Genomic DNA, 12,555 nt, shown 5'->3' with positions numbered 1-12,555 from the left:
TTCATACTCTACTGTGAATTGCAACGCTAACATGACTATATGGAGTGAGTGACTGTACCTGGTTTTTGGTCTGCGGTGCTTTCTCTCGGTTGCTCGTCTGAAGTGGAGTCTCACTGGCCACTGGACCAATAGGTGTGGGCTAAACACACAGGAAGTGGGGTCAAGAAGGGATCAGAGAAAGGAAATACACAGTCAGTTAAATTTCTTTATGTGGACTTAATTATTGAGCTTATGGAAAACTCTGTTGTACTGTTGGGGGTAGGAGCCCTGTACAATAAGCTCTTTTGTCATTAAAAACTCATTTAAATCAAATTTGGCAGGGTTAGAGTGATGGCGCTGGATGTCAAATTTTAAATCTCACCACTGAACTCAAAACTCATTAGTTTAACTTCAACACTGTTTTCTGCTGACCTCACTCACAGTGAGTATGTTCAGATTACAGTTTGCAAAGGAACATAAACACGGAAGAGGAAGTGTCTTTGACTTTCTGTCGATAAGAGAAATTAATAGCATGACTATCAGTTCCTGTTTACACAGTACATTAGCCACATGATTACATCACTGTCAAACTAGCCTCTCAACATGGACCCTACCCTAAATATATATAAACTAAGTTTATATATATCAACTCTGACAGCTTACTGTGTGTGTGTGTGTGTGTGTGTGTGTGTGTGTCACAATACACCCCCTCCACACTAACCAGTGGTTTTCCAGTCCAGTCATACTGGTAGTCAAAGATGTATCCATTTCTGTCAAAGAGGTCCGTAAAGAGTTTCCTCAGATAGTCATAATCTGGCTTCTCGAAAAAGTCCAGCCGACGCACGTACCGCAGATAGGTGGCCATCTCTTCTGTTTCATACACACAGGCACAATTCACACACACATACACGGGCACCAAAACCACGCACACACAGATTCATATACAGAGAAAAATAAGATTTGATCAACATATGCTAGCCTGATCATATATGCAACAGCTGCACAGAAAAACACTTTTTTTCAGAGGTGTGTGTAAACAAACCTGGGAAGCTTTCACAGAGGACTTCTATTGGTGTGTCTCTCTTTGTGTCCCCTATCTTCTGATAACGTTCTTTCAGGGTGTCAGCCTAAAGAGGACAGAGACATAGAGGAGTTCATTTATAATGGGATAAATGGATGCAACACCACTATACAGAGGTGATGAAGGGGAAAAAAACAAAGATGACTGGACTGATGAACACACTGCATGACTGATCAACGGTCTCCTCACCTTGAGTCCCTGCCAGGGTAGACTGCCTCGCAGAAAGTACATGAACATGTGGCCTAGAGCTTCCAGGTCATCCCGCCTGCTTTGCTCTAAAACACAAAATAAATAGAATTACTGCCTCGCGGTTGTTTGCCTCCGCAAACCAGTCAAGTTGAAGTTACAGTTTACATCTATGTCTGTCCTGACCCATAAGTAGTCATGACAGTAGACAATGCTTCAAATATGGATATTGCTGTAAAGAAGCTATGGAATCTAAAACATGGATGCTTCACACACACATCTTTAACCTGACAAAATCTATACAATCAGCAGAGTTTCAAGGTGGACAGCTAGGATTAGTGTCACCAATTCAGTATCTGACCAAATGTCTCCCCTTCTGTTCCTGACATTAAGTGATGGCCAGAAAAGTGTTTTAGCAAAACATTATGATGTCACAGTGAAGTTGACCTTTGGGATATATAATGTCATCACTTCATCATTTTATTCTGTTAGATATTAATGTGAAATTTTGTTGTAATTACCGCCATGAATTCTTGAATAATGCCCCAAAACATGTTTTGTGAGGTCACAGTGACCTTGACCTTTGACCACCACATCTGTTCATCTGTGAGTCCAAATGGACGCTGGTGCCAAAGTTGAAGAAATTCCGTCAAGGCATTTCTGAGATATTGTGTTCATGAGAATGGGACAGACACAATGTCAAAGTGCCTGTTGACAACCAAAATTTAATCAGTACATCCTTGAGTCCAAGTGGACATTGTTTGAGGAAATTCTCTGAGGACATTCTTAAGATATTGTTTTCAAGAGAATGCAGTGGATGGATGTACAACCCCAAAAACATAATGCCCTTGGCCATGGTTGTCACCAGTGCGGAGGCATAACCCGCAATTTCGGCGCGCACTGCGTAGCAGATACACTCCCATTCTAGTGAATAGATTCATTTTTCACAGGACGTGCCGCGCAGCGTCTCTGAAGCATCCCAGAAGCGCCACGGCGCTCCGCTTCGTCGGAAATCCACGCCAGGTCTATTTTTCAGCGACTGCACGTCCATAGCACGTCAAGCCACGTAGCTCAGATCCACGAAACCAGAAATGGAACGCACACAGCACCCGGTAAATTTCAAAATACAACACAATGCACAGACTACGGATTGTAAACTCTCAGTTTTTTAAAAATCATGAAGTAATGTTGATGTGAACAGCAAGATGATCTCAAGTTAAACTTGTTTTCTCTCTTTCTCCTTCGGAATGAACTATTGTTTTGGTCTGGCTCACACTTAATCAACTGCTTTTTATCGCGTGATTTTGCAGTTCCCACGTGAGCTTGCGGCTCCGCTATGCGGCGCTACAGAAATGCACCCAGTAGGCGAGGGTACGCGCCGTCGGTCACTCCAGATCCGTGGTGCTGCGCAGAGCTGCGCAGACAGAGTATATGGAAATTGCAGGTAACAACAAAGACTTAAACTGCTCTTAATCATGACAGATAATAATTGTCAAGCCTAAGTATGTGTTGAGCAGGCCTGTAAACACAGGTGGGATGAAAAAGGTTACAGTTCTGGCACTTCTTTCCCACTTTTTTGAGCAAAAGGAATTAAAGTGTAATGGGCATTAACATTATTTTTTTGATATAACTTTCATGACATTCTAATGTTGTAAATGGCTGACTCTGTGTCAGCACTGTTCTTGCAAGTTTCAGGGCTGATTTAAAACAGCAGGTGGCGTTAGAGCCATTTTCAACCCATGAAATGCCAGTTTTGATCAATTTAGCTAGAAATATCAATGTTAACACCAACAGTGATGTGTTTCATCACACTACAATCATGTAATTTAGTTTACAGCAAAAAAAAAAAAAAAACTGTTTAAAGGTGCAGTCCCTCTTTCATAGCCTACAATATTGTTGATCCATTAATCTTTTCAGTTATTTATTCAGCAAAACGGCTCCTTAAATGTGAGGATCACATAATTGACTGATATTACTGAATAACTGACTAACAGAACAAATTATTTGAAGATGTCACCTTGGGCCCTGGGGAATTGGAGGGACTTTTTTTTTTTTAACAATTATCTGATATAGTAAAAAATAAATGACACATTACTGTACCACAAAAAACATAAAACAATGTCAGCCCTAATTATTTTCTGTATTTGGCCTTTGCCATGTGCCTTTTTGTTCCCGCGGTTTCAGCTTCAACCCCTTCTCTCTCCCTCACTTGGGGATCATCATCATGTAATGTCACATTGTTTACTGACACCTGTAACACACATCTGGTGTACATAAAGACAGAAGAAATGGTCTAGGCCGAGCAGATGATGAGTGTTGTTCCTGGGAGAAATGTGATTAAAAAAAGCAACTTTTCTGGAGAGTTAACACACATCAAGATGCCGACTGTGTGTTTGATTTTACAGAGAAAACAACATGGATGGGTGATTTGATGTGCATTTTACCAATCTCTTTTCTTTTTACCTTCCTCAGACCTTCGAATAAAAGGCAGAGTGAACAAAATAAAATGTTATTATAAAGAACATTTTCAAATCCATTTACAAAGAAGAATAAAGCAAAAATTAAACCTGACAGGTTTATTGCTGTACGTGCTCAAATACACACAGCCTTTAGAGGGCCTTAGACATCTATGGTGGATATGGTTATAACCTGTGATTTGTGTAACAATTGGCACATGTGTGCAAATGTCACACGAGGAATCAACTCACCTTTCCCCAAATGTGTATTGATGCTCATATATCTAGCAGTTCCAGTCAGACTCTTGTGTTCTCTGTATGGGATGTGTTTCTTGGTCTCTGGGTCAATGTATTCTTTCGCCAGGCCAAAGTCTATGATGTGGATGGTGTGTTGCCGTTTGGAGCCAGGTCGGCCCACCAGGAAGTTCTCAGGCTTCACGTCTCGATAGATCAGGCTTCTGGTATGGACAAACTCCATACGGGTTATCTGCAGGAAAGGACGAAGCAAAAAAGGCAGAGCTAAGTAATCTAACAATACACTTTGACTGTTTTTGAGAATTGAATGAAAAGGTTTTTATGCGTTTGCCTTACCAGTTGTATAGCTATCATGAGTACTGTCTTAAGAGAGAAGGTCCGGTCGCAGAGGTCAAACAGATCTTCTAAGCTAGGTCCCAGTAGCTCCAGAACCATAGCATTGTATTTACCACATGGTCCAAAGTAAAACACTTGGGGTACGCCCTCTGGATGAACAGATAAAGAAAGAACAGGCACATTTATGTATTAACACTGTACACTGATCAAACATCAACCATCAATGAATCCACTATGAGAAATGACAAACAAACTGTGCGGAGAAGACTGACAGCAGCTGAAGGCCACCACGCTGGATATTATCCTGATATACTCAGCCCACATTACAATTCTGAGCTCAACATCAAGTAGAAAAGATACAGATATCTTATAACAGAGATATAGGTCCCAAGTCAAGACCAACAAGTCCCACATTAAGTCCAGGTCCTGCACTTCGAATCCAAAACAAGTTATTATGCTCCCTACATCAAAGTGAATGCCATTAGATATTTTTTGAATCATTGACAGTTAATATAGTAAATGTACAGACATAATGCTTTGTAAAATTTGCATTTATTACTTTCAAAAAAACTATTTTGCACGTTGCTGTTGCCGACCATTCTGAATTGACCACAGTAGTATTGAAATCTGAATGTAATAATTATGATATTGTCTGCTGGTCTTTATAGTCAAATGTACCTTTTTCTTCTGCTCACGCGACATGATTGTCTGTTGTCGGACTGATTCAAAGTATTTCCCTTTTTTAAGAAAAATTAAGAGCTGATCTGCATAAAACATTGGTTCTTAAATTATGGTATAACCCTGGTGGGAGGCGAGCTCCCTTTGCTGGTACATGGAAAGATCTTTTAAAATATTTTTAAGTATTAAATTATGCATAATGTTACAAAAATACATAATTTTGAATGACAGCACCTTAACTATGAAATCCCAGAAACAAAATTCAAAGTAAGTTTTGCCTTTCTTGCTTTTTTGTTTCAATATCAGCCTACTACATAGTCACGTTCATGAACACAGCACAGGATCATTTACGAACTAAACTGTGATGATGAGTAAGGATAGACCGATACATCGGCTGGCCAATATATCGGGCCGATATTTGAGTTTTTTTACTTGTATCGGCATCGGCCGATACGCGCGTGGGTTCGCAGATTTATTTTTCCCTGGCACCTTTTTTCATTTGAAAGTATGTGGTTAAGTTGAACAAAGCTGTTGAATCCTACTGTGTACAGTAGTTGTTGTTTTATTTATGCTTCAGCTTAAATATTTGTTTATTTTATAAAGACATTACTGGAAGATTTAAGAGCACTGAACTCTTTTTTTTATTTGAATGTATAATAATAATAATAATAATATTCTACCTGTTCTACCTCAACTTTCCATCTTGTTTTAGTATTTTTTACTGTTCAATAATTTTTTCTTATTTTAAACTTGAGACCCGTAATATATGTTATCATTGTGTCATTTTTTTTTAAGTAAATTGAGGGAGCAAAAGCAGTATCGGCCCCAAATATTGGCTAAAGAAAATCGGCGGTCCATAATCGGTCATCGGCTAAAGGTGATGTTAAAAAAATCGGTATCACACAGGAGGTGTTTCAGACTTATTTTTCAGTCGTCTGTCTCACACTTCTGATGAAACAGAAAAGCTCCTAATTAAATCAATTAAGCTGTCCGCACAGGCTGCATAACGGCTGTTATTTGCATTCTGTTGTAACTACAGTGATCCTATGTTGGTCTCTGTGCGCTGCTGAATGCGGGTGACCTACACGCAATACTATGCCTTAAGGCATCCCGTGTAGACACAGACAGAGGACTGAAACTGCTGCTGCTCTGCTACATGCTGCTTTTGCTACATGGGCTGTTTAGACAGCTTTTATCCAAGAGCTATCACTGAACTGAACAGAATCAAACACTGTCCCGCCATTGTGTTGTGGACTATTAAGAAACATTGAGCTTGACTCAAACGTGAAATAATGGGTCAACTTGTGCAATACTGCTTTGAATGTTATTTTTTTATATTTATTGATTGGGGGTGGGAAGTGGGAAACACATCAAGTGATCTTGTATTTGTTATTGCACTAGCAGCTCATAAGCTCACACTGGTTGATATGGGTGTCGACAGTGGAAAGAAATATGAAGATATCTTTGTCTAGAAACACAGAGGTAGAATATGGCTGCCTACACCCTCCCCAGGTCAAAAGTAGAGTTAGGAGTGACATGAACTGCAGTGCTTAGGTAAACAGGCTTTCCAAATTGGAAAAAAAAATCGAGAAAAACACCACAGAATAATATGGCACTTCTCTTTTTGGTATTTATAATGCTACAAAAATAAAACTTAAGAAGTCTTTTTGCTGGTTGGCATTAGTGTGTATGCTCCACACAGCTAACTTTATTAAACATGTTGGTCACATGAAAACTTTTCCATTATCTCTCAGTAGAAAACCTGACAAAAGAGACAGTGGTTCTTACCTGAACTTCCCAGCTGTTTGTAGAAGCGATATTCTAGGTGGAGCTGGGGCGCCCGTGACTTGATAGGCTCCTATGAAGGAGGATTATGTCTGAATTAGAATAATTCTTTGTCACACAATAGACGTGGTAAATTTCATAAAATACAATTCATTATATATATTCTTCTGACAATACTTTATTCAGGGCAATTTGTATTTTCTATGTAAATAATGTCTTTCAGTACAATGCAAAACAGTTTTCTGTCCCTTTCAAGTGCAAATGATTTTATTCTGAACTATGGATTAGCGTCCCTCTCACTATTACACAAATTAATTGTGCTGCCCTAAAATGCTATACACTCCACACAGAGAAATTATGTTTACCAGTTTAATAGCCACGTATTCATTGGTGTACAGGTTCTTTCCAAGTCGCAGCTCTCCAAAGTTCCCACAGCCGATCTTCTTTCCTACCCGGAAGTTTGGTCCGACCATCAGAACCCCGGAGTTGGAGCTGGCACCCCGTCCACCATGCCCTGATCGACTCCCCGTCTTTCCAGGCATCCTCTTCCCCTCCTCCGTCTCCCCCTTGCCTCCACCTCCCCCACCACCTCCTCCTCCTCCACCACCACCGCCACCACCACCTCCTCCCCCTACTCCTCGCTTGTCAAAGTCCATCAGTTTGTGGTAGCCTGGCCTCTCCACGGTTAAGCCGATTCCATGCAACCAAAACAACTACCAAAACAACTGCCTAGCGGCTTGACTGTCAGACGTTAGGATGGTCTCCGCGGGGCCAAAATGTGAATTTAACTTGGCTTGGGGTTTAACTTTAAAGAGGGCAGGGTCTACGCTGGACTGGGACAGATGCTAGAAATGAAAGGAAATAAGCGGATATAAAACACTAGAGCTTAGTTATGCAGAACTTAAGAGTGCTTAGTACTATAAAATAAGTGATGAGGGCTGATGAGAGTGAAAGAAATCAAAAGCTAATGATTGCTGGGTGGGTGGATAGATGACTAAATTAAAGAGAAATGAAAAAATGACAGGGTAAGGGGGCAACACTTCCAACCAGTTTATACCCCCTTGTAGGGGCCAGAGATGGTGATGGAGGGGAAGGGGATAATGGCCTTATCAGTCACCATGCGTGGCTAGCCATATGCTAACATGCTATATGAAACTGGGAAGCTATGCTAGCTTCAGGCTAAGATATACCAGTCCACCATGACAACAGCCTGCTGTCAGCACAAAACCCATGCACCCAACCCCAGTGCAGACTTTAACAGCAGTTGAGGTAATCTGAGTTTACCAAAAACTAGTTCAGAGGTTCCCCTTTCTTACAGCTGATACTGGCATAAATACCTCAGGCATGTGATTTATTGCCATAGATCTTAGTTAGTTGGTTTTAGAGCATGTGTTCCTATCAATCCTAGACCTCTGTACTTGTCCACTGTCACACAGAAGATGATAATCTGTCACACAACTGCTTGGTCCTGCAGAACACCAGGTGAAGCTTTTGCCCCTGGGTGTGATGAGAGTGTGTGCCGATGTTTCAACGTTCCACCTGCAAGACATGAAAAAAAAAAGAGATGAGATTCAAATGATTTCATGAAAGTTGAACCATATGTCAGTATTTAATGTATAGCACAGTTTGCCACACATTCATTTGTCACGGCTAGGGTTGGGACTCGTTAGGATTTTAACGATTCCGATTCCTTACCGATTCCTCTTACCGATTCCTACATTATATTCCTTATACTTGCTATACTTAAACAAGTATATAATAAACACAAATGCAATCATACAAATACAAAAACTTTATTCTAACTGTTGCACAGTACAATTAGATGAAAATACACATTTGTGCACCTCCCGCTGCCAGCCTCCACCTTGATTAAACGCTGAAAATTAAATAAAAGAGGGAGACAGGCGTCTCCTATTTTATCTTATTTTGTTATATTTCTACCGCTCCCCTCGCTGGAAGTGTCGGACCTACCGCCGCCCGCTCCCGTCTCAAACATGAAGGTCTCCCTCTCCGCTGAGCACCCGGCGCACGCCCGGCCTATTAAATAGCCTGTAACCATGACAACTGTGTGACACAAACTCAGTGCTTTAGTGATTAGATAATGTCGGGCTCGGACAGAAATATGCGGCCCGTGCCGCACTCTAATGGAAATGCACGTGACGTTTTTTTTTTTGTTTTTTTTTAAACAATCTAGGAATCGTTTGCAGGAACTGTTACGCCAAATGTGATGGAACCGGTTCCAGAACCAGAACTTTGGACCCGGTTCCAAAAAAGAACCAGATCCGGATCCCAACCCTAGTCACGGCCCACCACGACATCAGCATTTGCTGCCACATGTTGGTTTTCTATTTTTGGAGCTGGACTGTTCATTAGGAGTGCTGCTGGAATAGAGATACTGTTCGGTTATTCAGAGCACCACACTATCTGAGTACAGAGTGTACTCTGGGCACTGACAGAGCAGTTGAACCCTAGGCGCAGTTTAAGTGAAACTTAACCGTTCATTCATTCATAAAGAAATAAAACGCTCTATTTCTTAGAACAACAGCGCTCTCAACATAATGGTTTTTTTTAAACCTTTTTCCAACCTTTTTTGGATTAAACTGGCTGCAATCCCATGGACACCAAGCACCCCACAGTCCAATTCTAGGTCTAAAGCCTCATTTCCACCAAGCGGTCCGGTTCAGTTCACTTCAGTTTGGTAGATATTATAAAGGTTATTTTTACGTTTCTATTGTGAAGATTTGCAGATGGTACCAAGAGAACCATCCCTTGCCATCTCCATTTTTGGTCACCCTCTGTTGAGGTACCTAGCACACTGATCAGGTACTAAAAGATGGAGATACTGTATTGTATATATACACAGTACAGGCCAAAAGTTTGGACACACCTTCTCATTCAATGCGTTTTCTTTATTTTCATGACTATTTACATTGTAGATTCTCACTGAAGGCATCAAAACTATGAATGAACACATGTGGAGTTATGTACTTCACAAAAAAAGGTGAAATAACTGAAAACATGTTTTATATTCTAGTTTCTTCAAAATAGCCACCCTTTGCTCTGATTACTGCTTTGCACACTCTTGGCATTCTCTCCATGAGCTTCAAGAGGTAGTCACCTGAAATGGTTTTCCAACAGTCTTGAAGGAGTTCCCAGAGGTGTTTAGCACTTGTTGGCCCCTTTGCCTTCACTCTGCGGTCCAGCTCACCCCAAACCATCTCGATTGGGTTCAGGTCTGGTGACTGTGGAGGCCAGGTCATCTGCCGCAGCACTCCATCACTCTCCTTCTTGGTCAAATAGCCCTTACACAGCCTGGAGGTGTGTTTGGGGTCATTGTCCTGTTGAAAAATAAATGATCGTCCAACTAAACGCAAACCAGATGGGATGGCATGTCGCTGCAGGATGCTGTGGTAGCCATGCTGGTTCAGTGTGCCTTCAATTTTGAATACATCCCCAACAGTGTCACCAGCAAAACACCCCCACACCATCACACCTCCTCCTCCATGCTTCACAGTGGGAACCAGGCATGTGGAATCCATCCGTTCACCTTTTCTGCGTCTCACAAAGACACGGCGGTTGGAACCAAAGATCTCAAATTTGGACTCATCAGACCAAAGCACAGATTTCCACTGGTCTAATGTCCATTCCTTGTGTTTCTTGGCCCAAACAAATCTCTTCTGCTTGTTGCCTCTCCTTAGCAGTGGTTTCCTAGCAGCTATTTGACCATGAAGGCCTGATTGGCGCAGTCTCCTCTTAACAGTTGTTCTAGAGATGGGTCTGCTGCTAGAACTCTGTGTGGCATTCATCTGGTCTCTGATCTGAGCTGCTGTTAACTTGCGATTTCTGAGGCTGGTGACTCGGATGAACTTACCCTCAGAAGCAGAGGTGACTCTTGGTCTTCCTTTCCTGGGTCGGTCCTCATGTGTGCCAGTTTCGTTGTAGCGCTTGATGGTTTTTGCGACTCCACTTGGGGACACATTTAAAGTTTTTGCAATTTTCCGGACTGACTGACCTTCATTTCTTAAAGTAATGATGGCCACTCGTTTTTCTTTAGTTAGCTGATTGGTTCTTGCCATAATATGAATTTTAACAGTTGTCCAATAGGGCTGTCGGCTGTGTATTAACCTGACTTCTGCACAACACAACTGATGGTCCCAACCCCATTGATAAAGCAAGAAATTCCACTAATTAACCCTGATAAGGCACACCTGTGAAGTGGAAACCATTTCAGGTGACTACCTCTTGAAGCTCATGGAGAGAATGCCAAGAGTGTGTAAAGCAGTAATCAGAGCAAAGGGTGGCTATTTTGAAGAAACTAGAATATAAAACATGTTTTCAGTTATTTCACCTTTTTTTGTTAAGTACATAACTCCACATGTGTTCATTCATAGTTTTGATGCCTTCAGTGAGAATCTACAATGTAAATAGTCATGAAAATAAAGAAAACGTATTGTATGAGAAGGTGTGTCCAAACTTTTGGCCTGTACTGTACATATATATGCTGGGCAACAAGTTGTCAGTGATACAGTAAAGGAAAATTTTGTAAGTTGAAATGTTTTTATTTTTTTATCGCAGGAACCAACCAACAGCATTCAGCCTTTCAGAAAACAGAAAACCAGGCCAGATCTTACTCCAGGAGGACAGGACATGTTCTCTGGTGTTTCCGATTTCCTCTTCTAATAATAACACTCATCCTGGCTTCTCCCATTCCTTCCTTCTCTCCTCTCAGTTTTCCTCAGCACTCCATTTTCCAATATATCCCCTCTCCTCTGCTCAAGACCTCTCTTTTCTCCTTTTGCTATAATAAGCTGGTAAATGGCAGTGCATGAGAGGTCATATTTATTAATTAGCATTTTACTATGCAGGTATAAGATGATGCACGTTCTTGTTTTATAAGTCAAATACAACTGCCTCTTTAATTAAAAGTAATCAAACCTTTGTATTTGGTATTGGTATTTTTGGTTTCTTATTTGAGTCATCGAGTCAGATATATTAATTCCGTTACAAGCATGTTCCTAATCTGCAATACTTGTGCTTAATATAAAATATAGGCTACATACTGTAACTGCAAGGTGAGCACAGACACTTTTTAAATGTCACAGATTAAGTCAAATCAATTAACTGACACTCAGAGCAATAATACTTAACAATAAATATCCACCAAAATTTGAGCTACAATTTGTTAGGTCCTGTTTGAAGAATTAACTATTGAGGAGATTACTGCAACATGTGAGGGAGCGTACAGCTGATCACATCTATTAATTTAACTTTCCAAAGTTAAAGGCTTTGTTTTTGATCAGTTTCAGAATACTCTGTTGCAAGAAAATCTGTAAGCACTAAGTGAATAATGCAGTAATATAAATTTTAAGACAATCACTCCTAAACTGATTTCGTATTTGTCGGCCAATAGCTCCACAGTCTAGTTTTAGAACACAAAAATAATTTCAACAATTAATTTAAGTTAAACAGATACATATCACTTTACCTCTTTTACAATACATAATGTAAATGGGAATTTGTATTCTTTTTCTATGGCAGTATTGGTCTAGAGTGTCACCAATTTGCCAGGCTAATGCTGCATGCATGCTGCATTTCTACTGGATGGTACAGAACAGCTCTACTCAACTCAAGTCACTCCTTGATTTATTTTAGTTTTCTATCGGCCAAGGTTGTGGATAGTACCTGGTGGTGTACTTGTTTTGTGGTACCACTTCAATCAAGGTCCCCCCCCCCTATCGTTCATTGGCGATTTCACTAGATGACGATAGGATATGGACAAGATCGCCCAACTCTAGTCAC

General features: G+C 40.7%; 1 protein-coding gene across 4 annotated transcripts in view; it reads right to left on the bottom strand.

The window, feature by feature from the left end:
* LOC117271996 (casein kinase I-like) overlaps positions 1–12,555 on the bottom strand; it is a 33,480-nt gene that overhangs the window by 10,988 nt on the left and 9,937 nt on the right. For 2 of the 4 annotated variants that reach the window (XM_033650629.2, XM_033650631.2), the window contains exons 2-9: positions 7,122–8,295; positions 6,760–6,829; positions 4,294–4,442; positions 3,955–4,189; positions 1,250–1,335; positions 1,022–1,106; positions 701–849; positions 59–139 (exon numbers count right to left, since the gene is read on the bottom strand). In XM_033650629.2, the coding sequence (XP_033506520.2) occupies positions 59–139; positions 701–849; positions 1,022–1,106; positions 1,250–1,335; positions 3,955–4,189; positions 4,294–4,442; positions 6,760–6,829; positions 7,122–7,412 (1,146 nt within the window). In that variant the 5' untranslated portion in view covers positions 7,413–8,295. The remainder of the gene's footprint in view (positions 1–58; positions 140–700; positions 850–1,021; positions 1,107–1,249; positions 1,336–3,954; positions 4,190–4,293; positions 4,443–6,759; positions 6,830–7,121; positions 8,296–12,555) is intronic. The other 2 variants (XM_033650630.2, XM_033650632.2) reach the window with 1 other exon arrangement.

This window comes from Epinephelus lanceolatus, chromosome 12 (assembly GCF_041903045.1).
Source record: "Epinephelus lanceolatus isolate andai-2023 chromosome 12, ASM4190304v1, whole genome shotgun sequence".
Lineage (NCBI taxonomy): Eukaryota > Metazoa > Chordata > Actinopteri > Perciformes > Serranidae > Epinephelus > Epinephelus lanceolatus.
This window is presented reverse-complemented; position numbering and strand designations above follow the sequence as displayed.